We start from the raw sequence: 14883 nt of genomic DNA on the forward strand, positions 1-14883 counted from the left end.
TCCAGACCCCAGAGCTGTTCCCCAGTCAGTCCACAACTGTCCCCCAAGTACCGTCCATGCAAAAGTGCTCCTCCAGATCAAAAGCTTCGAGGACCCAGCTGATGGCCCCACGAAGGACCCAGGTGTAAAAGTCACCTCGGTGTCTGGGCCATCCAGTCCAGCATTTAGCAAACCAGACAGTCCCACATCCCCCCTCAACCTGGACTTACCAAGAACTTTTTACACGTGCAACTTGAACCCAGGTCAAGTCTCAGTACCACAGCCTAATTGTGGACGAGCTCTGGCACTGATAGCAGGTTCTACAGGGCGCCCACTCCCTGACTCAATACCTTCAGACCACAGTCCCCTCCCAGATCCCGCAACGCTGAATCTTAGCCAAGAGTCGGTTCCAGAGTGTAATGGGTCGGTAATGGCTTGTATCCCAACAATTACAAATGTTCCTGAAGCTCCAGAAGAGACTACTTCCTACACTGTCCAAGATTCAGATCTAAGAATCTCAAATGCTGGTCTGTGTTCAGAACCACTCGCCCAGTATCCAGACCCTGTAGGTCCTCATGCAAGTGTAGTACCGAACCCACAAACCACCCTCGATAGTGCTGGAAATGCAGCTGTTACTCCAGACCTGGCAGACATAGGGTCAGCCTTTACTTCACCTACGTCGTCTTATTACCAGAGTCCAGACCTGGGATCTGAATCGGTTCTAGTCCAAGAAGCTCCCAACCAAGGTCTAGCATCTTGCTCAAATCTATCTGCAAGTAAATTGGGTGCTTTACTGGTCCCATCTCAACCCTGTCAGATAGACACTCCAACACCAAATGTGCAGAACGGGTGTGTTTCAGGTCCAGATCGTGGATCCTTCCCTGTGGCTGATTCTGGTTTAGGCCCACTGTTGGCATCTGTCCCACTGTTTCAGTCCAGTCCAGCCATAACCATAGAGACTGAATCCTCAGTGGTTCTTTCTGCACCTGCAACCCTCTCTCCCCCCTGCCCCCCCTCCCCCCCAGTCATCACTTCTAGTTCCCTCCCCGCTACCATCTTACTCTTAGACCCCTTCAGTGTCCCCCACCAGTCCAGCAAAGGTGGATCTTCCTCTGGCCACGCCTCTTCCCTTTCTCCCTCACCTCGTGCCACCCAGTCCCCCCCCAAACAGACTCTGTTTTCCCCCTGCGTTGATGTGTTTGAACCAGAACCCCTCAGCTGGGAGGATGGAGAGGAGGAGCAGGCGGAGGTGGAGGAAAACGATGAGGATGATGAAGACGTGGGAGCCGACGAAAGCCAGTACAGACATCGGAGACTGACCGGCGACTCTGGGATCGAAGTGTGCAGATGCCAAGTGGACGATGAAGGGGAGGGAGAAGAGTGTAACAGCAGAGGAGTACATGGAGAGAGGGAGCAGAAAGAAAGTGCAAAGCCTTATCTTCATGACAGTGTGGACTGTCCAGCCAGAGGTCAAAGGACCAGAGAGGATGGACACACCTCCACCAGTCTGCCCACGTCTGAGGGGAGTGACAAAGCTGTCATCGTCACAGAGTGACGGAGGTGGGAACACCTGGGCGACGGGTGCAGGGCAACATCCAGCTGAAACACAGCGGAAGGGGGGCGACGGGTTAGGGTTACATCTTTAGGGTGGACATCTTTGTTTCATCAGCAGCTAGAGCCAGTCCACGAGGTGGAGGCTTCATCCATCCAGAGGGGTGTGTCAGAGAGACGCTCCGTGACCACACAGGACCACACACCTCCACCCTTTGAAGCAGGTCCGCGGGCGGGGAACGGGCCGACATCCCCTTGAGGACTCCCAGCGCTGCCGAGTCACTGGGGCTAAATGAGGGAACTTGAATTTGTTAACTTCCTCATCCAGACCTCCTGCCAGACCGCACCCACCTTGCAACGCAACAGATTTCCACTCATGGCGTCTGGCTCCAACCATCCGGCTAATACGCCGCTCCCGAGCATCGGACACGTTTGATGTTTGCGAGGGTGCTGCCTCGTAAACATCGAGGTGACCCTCGTGGTAGAAAGTGCTCTTCTTCTCAGCCTGTCTGATGGTCACATGGTCACTACCATCAGCTTTTCCGATCTGGCGTCGCCACTCACGTGTTGAAAACCGTTGATCCTGTCCTCGAGTCCGTGGTCTCCCAGGTCCTTCTGCTGGTCTGGGTTTTGATAATGGTCAAGTGCTGTTGTGGCTAGCTTAGCATCTGATGCAGGATCAGTACAGACTGAGATTCCATGGAATTTTGTCCACCCTTTTTCTAAAATCTCAGATTGCACAAAAGAATGTTTGATGTTCTACAACTAAAATATTTTTGATGAAAATTAAATGTGTGAATTAACCATTTATGTCACCCTCACAAGCTAATGACTTGGTCAAGATGGAAGATGTTAGGGTTAGCGTTTTCTACCCGTGTAAATGTAACAACTAATTTAATTAGCTAAACATTTAGGGTCGACGGCAGAGTGACAGCTAAGAGGAAGAGGCTGTCAACAGGCTGACGGTGAATGTGTGGTGCTTTTGTGTGAGCCTGAAGCACCACCTTCACTCAACGTGGTGGTCAGGCTCACGCACTCCTGCAGAAGCACTCTCCAGATCTTGGGGGCGGGGCTTCCACTGCCCAGATTATCACCCGTGTAACACCTGTTATTGTGAAAATAATGAAATGTTCTGTTCGTAATGTGTGTGTTTCTATCAACTGATATGCTGTTAGTATGTTCAAAGCTCCAATGGAGTGAACATTGATGCTCCTACCAAGTGCATTTGTCTTTGGTTTGATTTGGTTTCTGTGGTGAATGTTAGCCGCATTAGCGCGCGGTCGGTGTGGAAGCCTGGCAGCAGTAACTCCCTGAATGTACCACACCCACAACCAGCCTCCCCCTTGGTTGTGGCGTCTGTACTGCCGTCCAGGTCATCGTTTACCTTCTTGGACAGTGCTGCAGGTCCATGACCTCCATCAGCACCAGAAGACATCCTTCTGACAGACTGGTGCACAGACATCAGAGAGCAACGGTCACAAGCTCGAGTCCATAGTTGATGGTCTGAGCCGAGTCCACCTGAGGAAGAGGGGGAAGAGGCTCCCGGATGGAAGCCCGTCGTTGTGCTTTGTTTACCTGAACTAACAAGGTTATCCTGTGGGTCCCAGTTTACAGCGCTGTTGTTTATAGAGGGACTAAGAAAAATGTCTCCAGTGTGTCTGTCCCTTCCCAACGGGAAGCTCTCAGCTCAGCCTCGGAGGTCACTTTTACTTTATCTCCTCAGTCTGGAGGCACGGAGCCTCAAGCACCCCAAACAGTGTCTCAGTCCAAGGCTGCTCTCACACCAGGCCACGACACCTGTCAACACCTGTCACCACGACACCTGTCACCACCTGTCACCACGACACCTGTCAACACCTGTCACCATGACACCTGTCACCACTGTCACCACGACACCTGTCACACCTGTCACCACCTGTCACCACGACACCTGTCACCACGACACCTGTCACCACCTGTCACCACCTGTCACCACGACACCTGTCACCACCTGTCACCACCTGTCACCACGACACCTGTCACCACCTGTCAACACCTGTCAACACCTGTCACCACGACACCTGTCACCACCTGTCGCCACCTGTCACCACCTGTCACCACCTGTCGCCACCTGTCACCACCTGTCACCATCTGTCACCACTACACCTGTCGCCACCTGTCACCACCACCTGTCACCACCTGTCACCACCTGTAACCACCTGTCACCACCTGTCATCACCTGTCGCCACCTGTCATCACCTGTCACCACCTGTCACCACCTGTCGCCACCTGTCATCACGTGTCACCACCTGTCACCACCTGTCATCACCTGTCATCACCTGTCACCACCTGTCACCACCTGTCATCACCTGTCACCACCTGTCGCCATCTGTCACCATCTGTCACCACGACACCTGTCGCCACCTGTCACCACCTGTCGCCACCTGTCGCCACCTGTCGCCACCTGTCACCACCTGTCGCCACCTGTCACCACCTGTCGCCACCTGTCACCACCTGAACACTGCACGCGGCTGCAGCTGCATGAAGGAATGAAAACACTGAAAGGCTCTTGAGCAAGGCAGCCTAGTGTGAGTGCACCCTTAGAGAGTCACATCCAAGTTGTCCATGTGAATTTTGGTGAATTTAATCAAAATTTGCTGTGTTTGCTCAAGTTAACTGGACAAACTGGGGTTTGGGTCAATGAAAACAAAAACAGTCCTCATTCCAATGAATTTAACACTGTTAAAAAGCTAAAGTAAATGATTACAATGAGTGTGTTGTGAGTTTCAGCCATGATTGGATAGATGTGTTCATGTCTACTGTCAAACCAGCTAAAGCATTCGTCAGTACGTTAGCTATGCTAATTATTGCTGTTCTTAACCAAGTCGGAGAGAGTGGGGATGAATGTGAGCAGCCTGTTGTGACCATACCATGAATAAAAATCTACTCAACTTAGTTTCTCTTCATGGCGTTGGGAAAGGATTTAGAGAAGACCCTCCAACTTTATTAAATGATTGACACACACTTGCATTTCTTCAGCCCACCCTGGGAGTCACAACGACCTTATAAGGCACAGGTTGTAAGACCACACCCATTCGCCCCTGCAGGTCTGGCGGGGAAGCCCCATTGGGCAGCCTGAAGCTCATTCGCTGGAGCAGCGAAGACAGGAAGAGAAAGAGCTCCAGTCTGGCCAATGATTCACCAACGCAGACTCGAGGCCCCGCCCCAAACGGCAGGAAGCATGAAGGTGTGACCCGCTGACCCTGGTGGTCACGAAAGCGATCTGTAAAGAAGGCAAAACTTGAGCTGTGTCCAAAATGACTCACTGAACGCACTGACAAGCTTAAAACGCACGTTCAGACATGAAGCACCGTAGCATTGCATCCTGTACCGGTACACGTATCGGGTGATGTTTGAGCTGCTCGCGTAAAACAAAATGCATTCATAAAAATAAGAAAACAGTCCAGTTGGCAGAGAAAACTACCTTGGATAACGACGATTGAGAATCTACGCAGACAAAAATAAGACTCACTGGTTGTACTCTGCTGTGACCTTCATACTTTACTTATTATTGATTTACATTGTGTCTTCTCCAGTGCGACTGCAGAAGAGGAAACACTGTTGACTGTGGAGCATCGGTCGAATGCTGCTTTCCACAATGCATCATGGGATATGTTGCACTCAATGTCTCCCATGATGCATTGTGGAACCGATGTGTCATGCTCTTACTATCAAACCCAAAACGTAGTGGTGACCCTAGTTAGGGAACGGGCTGATTTCATACATAACTTTGCAAATGTTGATGTGCATCTGACATTTCCTGTGTGTTTGTTTCTTACCAGGATTAAACAAGTCAGGCTTGTCCCAGTGTGCAGAGTCGTGATGGATTGACCACATGTTGACCAAAACACGTGTCCCACGGCTAATGTGGTGACCTCCGATACTGAGAAAAGAAGAGGAGAGGAGGGGAAGACATGCAGCCATGAGCCAATTAGGGAAGACCTGACAGTTGATCTGGCATGCTAAATGTTAGCCACGTTAGCACTCAGAGACCACAGTCCTCTGCCAAGCAACTAATTTCCCAAAATATTGACTTACACCCATAGTAAACTCCATCCATCCATCGACAAGTTTTCTTTTATGAACTTTGACAGTTTTCACATGACCTTGGTGGTTGTAATTCCAACTGTTTCTTAGCTAGCATAATTGCTGTAGCTACACGGAGGAACAGTAATTAGTGGTCCTCCTGTACCCTGACAGCCGAGACCAGCGATGAGGTTCTGACTTCCCAGTCAAATGTACAAACACAAGCGAGTAGCAGCAGCTCGTGTCTGGCTGGGGCCACTGCGCGTCTCTCCTTCAATATTTGAGCAGAAAAGGGGAAAATTCAGCAATTCTGAAGAAAAACATCATCCAAAACTGGATAAATCAGATGGAAATAGCTACAGTGCAAATCAGTGAATAAATAACCATTTAATTCATTTGACTTTTTTTTTCTCTTTCCACAGTGGCAGGTGAGGCACGGCCCCCCCGACTGCACGTCACTGCCTGACAGGGAGCTGGTTCCCCAGCAACGAGGCCTGATATTTGTTTTGTGTCCACAAGATGGTGCTAATCTCGCCTAGTTCATGGAAAGATTCTGGAGGATGTGGGCACGAAACAGATTTGGTTCGCTAAAGCCGAGAACGGGAGAATTATTGGTGTACTGAAGACTCTTTGTCGTACCTGCTGTCAGTCATGGCGGTGTGAGGGATCAGAACTGGACTGACTGGGCGGATCCTCATACCTTCGTTGATGACACAGTCCAGATATGTCAGCCGAGCACGATCTGACACACGCACTGGTCTCTCGCTGCCCACGTGGTCGTCCAGCTCCTTCTGCACACGCTCCTGCACCTGCAGGAGGAAGGGCAGAAATGCTAACAAGAGCACGTTCATAAGCTATTGTTGGCGTGGGCGGCAGTTTACCTGTGGGTGGTGCAGAAGGTAGGCCAGGATCCACAGCAGTGTGGTCGATGTCGTCTCAACTCCAGCCCCAAAAGCTTCAGCTGCTGTCATGAGCACGTGGTCCTCCGTGATGATGTCCTCTTCCACCCTCCCGGACCCTTTTCTTCGGCCTTGGCCCACTTGGCCCATCAGTAGGGCATCCAGGAGGTCACGGGGTTGATTGTCAGTCAGTGTGGCCTAAGGACAAATCGCACAAACTTTGGATCAGACGTGGAAAAACCTTGATCCATCCAAACAAATGGCATCCTGCAATGTTTACATGTCAAGTCAAGAAAAGCGGTAGCTGGCAGGGGTGATGTTCCTGCGCCGCCTTCTGAAGCCTGGGCAGGTGCTGACTTACCTTGTGCTCCTCCAGCTTGTGTGTCAACAGTCTGTCTCTGACAGCGATGCACGCCTTCAGTTTACTCAGAGTCTTGTTAGGAAACACCTGGACAATAGGCAGATGATCAGAGACAGTTGGACAATTTGGTGACTGTAAAAAGAGGACTTGTGTCCAAGTTCATGTACTTTCATCCAGGGATAAATGTCCACCAGACCACCTCCAGCAATCGTCTGCACGATTCCGTCGTTGTACCGGAGGACCTCCTGTAGCTCGCTATCGCCATGACGATAGGTAGCACTAAATACCAGCATGCACACCACATTAGTGACTGCCCTGGTCACCGCGGGAGCTGGGTCGAAGCCACGCCCCTCCATGGACAACAGCTCCTCACAGAGACTGTCCACTGCCGCCAGAACTACAGAAGGAAATGTTTCCTGTTACAGCCATTCAGTAAATACTCTTCTATGTTGGGTTATATCTGGACACATGAATGATGCTGATATTCTTGTTCTACAGAGAATGGACAGATGGGACAGTTCACCCATGTCCTGCAAGCGACTTGTCCCCTCTCCAAAAAGAGTGAAGGAGTTCTGGACGAGCCGACGGTGAGACTTCCACAGTGGACAGTAATCTGAGAAAGCGATGTCTTTTCCCCCTCTGGTCAACAGGTCAGTGGTCACCTGATCAGAAACAGACCATTATCACCTCCAGTCACCTGGTCTACCTGCCCAGAATCTCCAGTTTGAGGAGGTCTCACCATTCTGGGACGCCCAGCAAAGTCCTTGCCTCTCAGCAGGAGAACCTCTCTGGCATGTTGATGGTTGTTTACCACCACAGTGAGGTGAGGACCCAGGTAGAGAGCAAAGAGAGGTCCGTAGCTGAAACCCAGAGCCATCACATGCTCAGACGAAGATCATTCTTGTGCACAAAACCCATCAGATATCTGACTGGCCTTTAATGTGCAGGAGACAGGTTTTCACTTCAGAGATGGAGATCAAACACGTGAACAGGAACTCTTTTTAAAATGCAACATTCAACTAAGAGAACTTAGTTGTGTCAACATGAATCCAGGCGCTCTGAAGAAGCAGATTTCTCACCTGTAGCTCAGCTGGGTGAAGATGAGGTGAAGAGGACGGCCTCCTCTCAGCCAGGGCAGGCTGCCCAACACCGGGACCCAGGAAATACAGGGCACCTTCTCTCTAGGTGGGCCAGCCTCAGAACCAGGTTCTGACCCTCGAACTGGTCTTCGAAATATCAGAAAGGAACCGACTGTCACCATGATAAAGAAGATTAAGAAGAGGGTTGGAGAGAAGGATGGACGGAGGGAAAGAAGGGAAGAAGGAGAGAGGAAGGTGCTGAGTGTGGAGAGAAGAGGACTATCCATTGTGGAGTGACGATGAAGGCTGACGAGGACGACTTTTATCACACTCGGAGACCTTGGAGAGGTTAGCGGTCACAGAAGTGCGTGTGTATCTTGGTCAGTCAGCCTTGGTTTTATCGTGCTGTCGGTTGCTATGGTGACTTCAGAGAGACCTTGTGTGTGTCAGACTGTAGGTTCGGCAGATCTGAACATGTGATGTTGCATTGGAAGCTACAACAGACTACGATGGGAACAGAATTAAACCTGGAAGCATCTTTAGTTTTGTTGTTTTGAAGTTTTGTGGGTAAGTTGAAGCCATGTTGGCCTCGGACCCTGTTGACCCTGTTGCCAGCCCACCGTCACCGGTGATCCGGACAGACATCCAAACACAGGTGTAAAGAGGATGGAACCAGGAGAAATAGGGCAGCATCACTTTAGCTTTCCTACCCGCTCGTGTATTGGCATCATTCTTTAAACGGGTGTTCAACAGTTACCAAGTCCCATCCTGACTATGAGAATCATGTCACTCCAAACGAAGCTCTCTGCTCTGCTCATCAGGCCGACGTAGATGTTCAAGCACTGAGCAGCTTTAGGCCAACATCAAAGGTGCCGTCCAAATGAACACCTTCCTTCAAGAGAACAACATCTGGAGGAGTTTCAGTCAGACTCCCCCCCCCCCCCTCCCCCCCTCAGCTCTGCCTCCCACCACATCAACCAGGAGAAACAATGGCCTTGAAAATTTGGTTGGTCTAAATGTGATAATTTGACAATGAAACGTGTCGGGAACATTAAAATACTACGAATCATTGAGGGCAGGTTACAGCAGAACTAAGTGTTTCGTTTTCAGTTCCTTAAGATTCTGAAGTTGATCGATTATGATCGAAAGAGGGAAATGTTGAGAGGAAAACTTTGAAGAAGCGTCAGAGAGTCTTGAACAGAGAAGATGGGGGAGGGCAGAGAGGGAGGAGAGATCTTCTCTGAATATGGAGCCATGCTACATTTATGGTCCTGCCAACATCCATCTAGGAAAACACAGCCTGGAGCTGCTGTGGAGCTGCTTCCATTATTGTTGATTGTTATTTGCACCATGTTTTAAATGTTATTTTCTCTTTTATGGTGAAGCCCTGAATGAGAGATGCTAGATGAACTTTATTATTGTGTTGTGATTAATATTGTTGTTATTTATGTGATGTGTGTTTTGCTGAGACACGCCTCCAGACCCTGACCTTGGCCCAGTTCCAACCAGAAACCTCAAACACACCAAATGTCCTCAGTTTGTGAGTGAATTGTATATTTTGGTATTCAACCAGTCACATTCACAAATTCTCTTCCTCAAACACACACTCTCTTCGTCCTGGCCAGAAGAGTTGTGAAGCAGGACACACACATGTGAGTTGCACCTCGGCCACAGACAGGCCCCAGAGAACCCCTAACCCCAACCCTCAGAGTACCCCTAACCCTAACCCCAACCCTCATTGTACCCCTAACCCTAACCCCTAACCCCCAGAGTACCCCTAACCCTCAGAGTACCCCTGACCCCAACCCTCATAGTACCCCTAACCCTAACCCCTAACCCTCAGAGTACCCCTAACCCCAACCCTCATAGTACCCCTAACCCCCAGAGTACCCCTAACCCTAACCCCCAGAGTACCCCTAATCCTCATAGTACCCCTGACCCCAACCCTCATAGTACCCCTGACCCCAACCCTCATAGTACCCCTAACCCTAACCCCTAACCCTCAGAGTACCCCTAACCCCAACCCTCATAGTACCCCTAACCCCCAGAGTACCCCTAACCCTAACCCCCAGAGTACCCCTAATCCTCATAGTACCCCTGACCCCAACCCTCATAGTACCCCTGACCCCAACCCTCATAGTACCCCTAACCCTAACCCCTAACCCTCAGAGTACCCCTAACCCCAACCCTCATAGTACCCCTACCCCAACCCTCATAGTACCCCTAACCCTAAACCTCATAATACCCCTAACCCTAACCCCTAACCCTCATAGTACCCCTAACCCCAACCCTCATAGTACCCCTAACCCTAAACCCTAACCCTCAGAGTACCCCTAACCCCAACCCTCATAGTACCCCTACCCCAACCCTCATAGTACCCCTAACCTAACCCCTAACCCTCAGAGTACCCCTAACCCTAACCCTAACCCTCAGAGTACCCCTAACCCTAACCCCTAACCCTCAGAGTACCCCTAACCCCAACTCTAACCCTGTAGTCCTGTAGAGAAGCTGAGTAAACACCCTCAGTTACTGCTGATGATTCAACTTCATCACAAAAACTGCCGCTTCTATTTCTGACTCCCACTTATATAATGGCTGCTGTTTCCACGGCAACAGTGGGCCAGTGCACCTGTTCATCATGATGTCCTGCAGGTTGGTCAGGTAATGACGATGGTAACAATGGAAGGGAAGAATCCTGTGTCCTTCCTTCCTTGATGTGGAGCCACCCCCCCCCCCCCCCCGCCCCCCCTCCTATAATTTGTCCCTGCCGCAGTGAAGGAAACCCCGACTCTCCTGTACCGGTGACGTCACGCGCTCATCTGTCCTTATATGGAGCGGGGATACCCGCCGTCACGGCCGGATGCAGCCCATGTTTGGTCAGCTACGAAGCTCGCGGCGGGGGGAACCCCTCGCCCCGGACGGGACCAATGAGGATGAGCCGAGAGTTGCCTAGGAGACGGAGCGTATAAAAGAGGGATGCAGCTGAGGAAGTCCAGCATCCTGATCATCACCGACAACCGCGGAAGGATTATTCAAGCGCGAGGACCCGCCGACCGAACGCAATGCTCCTCGAACGCGAAGACAGCTTCATGTCAGAGTTTGAGGACGCGTGCAGCGCCTGGGTGGACAGTGTCGGCTCGAGCCGCAGCGACGGGACTGAATCTGACGTGGGGTCGCCTTTCTGCCAAGGTGAGTTGTCAATGAGTGTCGTGGTCACTGGAAATGCGCGATGCTGCGCCTGTGTGTTGAGTCCGGACGCTGCTCCGAGGAGACATTGTACAATAATAACCGCCCCCCCCCATCTCCTCCTCCTCCTCAGTCTTCTCCCCCGGAACCGAAGCCTCGGACTCAGATTTCTTCTCCGACTTCAGCGAGTGCTCCTCGGACACTCTCTCCCCGTCTCTCGGCTACACCAGCAACTTCTTCACCGAGCCCGAGACGACATCGGCGGCCGTGGGACTGAGCAGCACCGCGGACGCGATCCTCAACATGATCACGGAGATCGTCGGGATCTGCACCGAAATGGAGCAGCACGCAGACGAGGGTTCTGTCCGCAGCTCCACGCCCCCCTCCAGGGCTCCCTCCACATCTCCCCCGGTTATCACTCCCTCTCAGAACTTTGACAGCATGCCCCCCATGCCCGCAGCACCCCAGTCACCCCCCGCCATCGTCCCGCCTGCAGTGGTGGTCAAAAGCGAGTTTGTGAGCCCCAGCTGCAGCGGCGGGTGTGGACAGACCGCGGTATCCGGGGACGACGCAGTGTATTCGGCTGGAGCAGAGCCGCTCCTCACGCTGCCCGCGCCGGAGCAACAGGTGGACGTTTCTGACTTCCTTGAGGCTCTGATCAACAGCGACGCGGCAAAGGGCGAGCCGAAGGCCGCCCCTGAGCTAAAGCAGGAGCCGCTGGGGCCGCTGGGGCCGCTGGGGCCGCTGGGGCCCCTGGGGCCGCTGGGGCCCCTGGGGCCGCTGGGGCCCCTGGGGCCGCTGGGGCTGGACAGCTGGCTGAAGACTTTTGTGCCGCTAACCGGAGGGGATTCCAACTACGTCATCAGCAGATCTGCAGTCAAGACGGAGTCCGTGCAGAGCTGCCCCCTCCCCACCGTGGAGTCGCATCTCATCTCCTCCTTTCTGCAAAGCGCGTTCCCGATAGTGAACTTCAACAGAAATCTGCACGCGCCCGCAGCCACGAGAGCGCAACGCGGGGGCAGGAGAATTCCCGCCAGGAGCGCGCCGAAGGCGAAGCTGTTCCCGTGCTCCGTGCAGGGCTGTGACCGCCGCTTCTCGCGCTCTGACGAGTTGAATCGTCACGTGCGCATTCACACAGGACAGAAGCCCTTTCAGTGCGCCATCTGCGCGCGCAGCTTCAGCCGCAGCGACCACCTGACCACGCACACGCGCACACACACTGGGGAAAAGCCCTTCTCGTGTGACGTGTGCGGCAAGCGTTTTGCGCGCAGCGACGAGAGGAAAAGACACGGGCGCGTGCACGTCAAGCAGCAGCTTCGCGCCCAGATGATGGCCGCGTACTCCCTGGCCCTGAACGCGCCCGGAGTGTGAGCAGAGGGGGCGGGGCCGGATTTTAACCTTCAACTGAGAGAAGTCTCCGTGTGACGTCACACGAGGGGCAGTTTTTATTGGCCGAGAGATTTTAGCTTCGGTCCTGGCGCATGCGCATGCGCCTCTGCGGCAGCGCTGAGGGGCCAGCGATGGAGGCCTTGAGTCCAGATTCCGGAGCAGCAGGCTCCCCTGCCGCTCCGCCTGATCCTGGTCGGACCGCTCCGCCTTTGGGTTAGGGGAGCAGCCAACGTGTAAAATACAGTCTGGGACTTTTGTGCATGAGGACGTGAACGTGACGTGGAGCGTGTTTGGATATTTGACGTTTGTATCACATCTCTATTTTTCTATGGTGCTTCTACCTCTGTGGCCGTGGTGCAACTTTCTATCAGCTCTTCTGTGTTTCACATCCACGTGTGAGCGCACGTGGATGTGACGTCAGTGTTCTGCATGGATGACGTGAATAAACATGCAAACAAGACCAGCGGTGCCTTCGTCCTCTTCATCCTCTTCGTCACAAATTCTGTGATGTCACAAAATCAAGAAGAAAAACAGTTTCAATCAGCAGCAGAAACAAGAATCAACAAAAACCCAGTTTAAGTTCATTTATCTGAAACTTCAGTGTCACAGATGTGGTTTCATATCTACAGTCAGACTCAGATGATGCAAACACCTGTTGGTTAGGGTTAGTTAGACTTAGTTAGGGTTAGTTAGGATTAGTTAGACTTAGTTAGGGTTAGGGTTAGCTCATTTACCTCCATGTGACTCAAAAGATTTACTCCCTATAAAAATCATTCCATCATGGAAGAGGGAGGGGCTGCATCCAGCTAACATGGGAAAAGCCTTCACAGCAGAAAACAGTCAGCCAACAGCAGAAAACAGTCAGATAACAGTAGAAAACAGTCAGATAACACACCAACAGTAGAAAACAGTCAGATAACACACCAACAGTAGAAAACAGTCAGATAACACACCAACAGTTTAAAACAGTCAGATAACACACACCAACAGTTTAAAACAGTCAGATAACACACCAACAGTTTAAAACAGTCAGATAACACACCAACAGTAAAAACAGTCAGATAACACCAACAGTTTAAAACAGTCAGATAACACACCACAGTTTAAAACAGTCAGATAACACACCAACAGTAGAAAACAGTCAGATAACACACCAACAGTAGAAAACAGTCAGATAACACACCAACAGTAGAAAACAGTCAGATAACACACCACCAGTAGAAAACAGTCAGATAACACACCAACAGTAGAAAACAGTCAGATAACACACCAACAGTAGAAAACAGTCAGATAACACACCAACAGTAGAAAACAGTCAGATAACACACCAACAGTAGAAAACAGTCAGATAACACACCAACAGTAGAAAACAGTCAGATAACACACACCACCAGTAGAAAACAGTCAGATAACACACCAACAGTAGAAAACAGTCAGATAACACACCAACAGTAGAAAACAGTCAGATAACACACCAACAGTTTAAAACAGTCAGATAACACACACCAACAGTAGAAAACAGTCAGATAACAGTAGAAAACAGTCAGATAACACACCAACAGTTTAAAACAGTCAGATAACACACCAACAGTTTAAAACAGTCAGATAACACACCAACAGTAGAAAACAGTCAGATAACACACCAACAGTTAAAACAGTCAGATAACACACCAACAGTTTAAAACAGTCAGATAACACACCAACAGTTTAAAACAGTCAGATAACACACCAACAGTAGAAAACAGTCAGATAACAGTAGAAAACAGTCAGATAACACACAACACAACAGTAGAAAACAGTCAGATAACACACCAACAGTTTAAAACAGTCAGATAACACACCAACAGTAGAAAACAGTCAGATAACAGTAGAAAACAGTCAGATAACACACCAACAGTAGAAAACAATCAGATAACACACCAACAGTTAAAACAGTCAGATAACACACCAACAGTTTAAAACAGTCAGATAACACACCAACAGTAGAAAACAGTCAGATAACACACCAACAGTAGAAAACAGTCAGATAACAGTAGAAAACAGTCAGATAACATACCAACAGTTTAAAACAGTCAGATAACACACCAACAGTAGAAAACAGTCAGATAACAGTAGAAAACAGTCAGATAACACACCAACAGTAGAAAACAGTCAGATAACACACCACCAGTAGAAAACAGTCAGATAACACACCAACAGTAGAAAACAGTCAGATAACACACCAACAGTAGAAAACAGTCAGATAACACACCAACAGTTAAAACAGTCAGATAACAGTAGAAAACAGTCATAACACACCAACAGTTTAAAACAGTCAGATAACACACCAACAGTTTAAAACAGTCAGATAACACACCAACAGTAGAAAACAGTC

The 14883-nt window shown here is 50.5% G+C and overlaps 3 protein-coding genes and 1 long non-coding RNA gene across 20 annotated transcripts in view; 2 read left to right on the forward strand and 2 right to left on the reverse strand.

Annotated features, from left to right (window-relative positions):
* Positions 1 to 2754, forward strand: part of LOC130522768 (mucin-2-like) — a 7166-nt gene extending 4412 nt beyond the window's left edge. For both annotated transcript variants that reach the window (XM_057027473.1, XM_057027474.1), the window contains exon 5: positions 1 to 2754. This exon is cut by the window's left edge and continues 258 nt beyond it. In XM_057027473.1, the coding sequence (XP_056883453.1) occupies positions 1 to 1534 (1534 nt within the window). In that variant the 3' untranslated portion in view covers positions 1535 to 2754.
* Positions 2755 to 3267: 513 nt separating this feature from the next.
* Positions 3268 to 4434, reverse strand: LOC130522770 (uncharacterized). Of its 15 annotated transcripts, none has more exons than XR_008949701.1 (6): positions 4014 to 4433; positions 3924 to 3983; positions 3779 to 3888; positions 3591 to 3660; positions 3471 to 3530; positions 3268 to 3337 (listed from the first exon to the last, which is right to left on the reverse strand). It is a non-coding gene; the product is annotated as an uncharacterized LOC130522770 (long non-coding RNA). The 15 variants fall into 15 exon arrangements; XR_008949698.1 differs by having other exon boundaries at positions 3769 to 3888; XR_008949709.1 differs by lacking the exon at positions 3924 to 3983 and adding an exon at positions 3699 to 3718 and having other exon boundaries at positions 3879 to 3908; positions 4014 to 4432.
* A 57-nt stretch (positions 4435 to 4491) lies between these two features.
* On the reverse strand, positions 4492 to 8847 carry LOC130522769 (steroid 17-alpha-hydroxylase/17,20 lyase). Of its 2 annotated transcripts, none has more exons than XM_057027476.1 (9): positions 7935 to 8847; positions 7595 to 7715; positions 7379 to 7517; positions 7023 to 7252; positions 6856 to 6942; positions 6477 to 6692; positions 6296 to 6404; positions 5349 to 5452; positions 4492 to 4792 (listed from the first exon to the last, which is right to left on the reverse strand). In XM_057027476.1, exons 1-9 carry the CDS (start codon positions 8219 to 8221, stop codon positions 4652 to 4654), a joined length of 1434 nt encoding a protein of 477 aa, XP_056883456.1. In that variant the 5' UTR covers positions 8222 to 8847; the 3' UTR covers positions 4492 to 4651. The 2 variants fall into 2 exon arrangements, with proteins under 2 accessions (XP_056883456.1, XP_056883455.1); XM_057027475.1 differs by having other exon boundaries at positions 6235 to 6404; positions 7935 to 8844.
* A 2070-nt stretch (positions 8848 to 10917) lies between these two features.
* On the forward strand, positions 10918 to 12969 carry LOC130523091 (early growth response protein 4-like). Its single transcript, XM_057028061.1, has 2 exons — positions 10918 to 11123; positions 11254 to 12969. The coding sequence occupies exons 1-2, from the start codon at positions 10997 to 10999 to the stop codon at positions 12489 to 12491; spliced, it is 1365 nt and encodes a 454-aa protein (XP_056884041.1). The 5' UTR covers positions 10918 to 10996; the 3' UTR covers positions 12492 to 12969.
* Positions 12970 to 14883: the final 1914 nt, after the last annotated feature.

The sequence above is a fragment of the Takifugu flavidus genome, chromosome 3, assembly GCF_003711565.1.
Source record: "Takifugu flavidus isolate HTHZ2018 chromosome 3, ASM371156v2, whole genome shotgun sequence".
NCBI classification, from domain to species: Eukaryota; Metazoa; Chordata; class Actinopteri; order Tetraodontiformes; family Tetraodontidae; genus Takifugu; species Takifugu flavidus.

Excerpts from the sequence above, each read along its gene's own strand:
- LOC130522769 (XM_057027475.1), bottom strand. The coding sequence starts at position 8,221 with ATGGATAGTCCTCTTCTCTCCACACTCAGCACCTTCCTCTCTCCTTCT. Across the intron at positions 7,253-7,378 it reads AAGTCGCTTGCAGGACATGG|TTCTGGCGGCAGTGGACAGT; the intron begins GTGAACTGTCCC and ends TTCCTTCTGTAG. Across the intron at positions 6,693-6,855 it reads ACAAGCTGGAGGAGCACAAG|GCCACACTGACTGACAATCA; the intron begins GTAAGTCAGCAC and ends ATTTGTCCTTAG.
- LOC130523091 (XM_057028061.1), top strand. The coding sequence starts at position 10,997 with ATGCTCCTCGAACGCGAAGACAGCTTCATGTCAGAGTTTGAGGACGCG. Across the intron at positions 11,124-11,253 it reads GGGGTCGCCTTTCTGCCAAG|TCTTCTCCCCCGGAACCGAA; the intron begins GTGAGTTGTCAA and ends CCTCCTCCTCAG.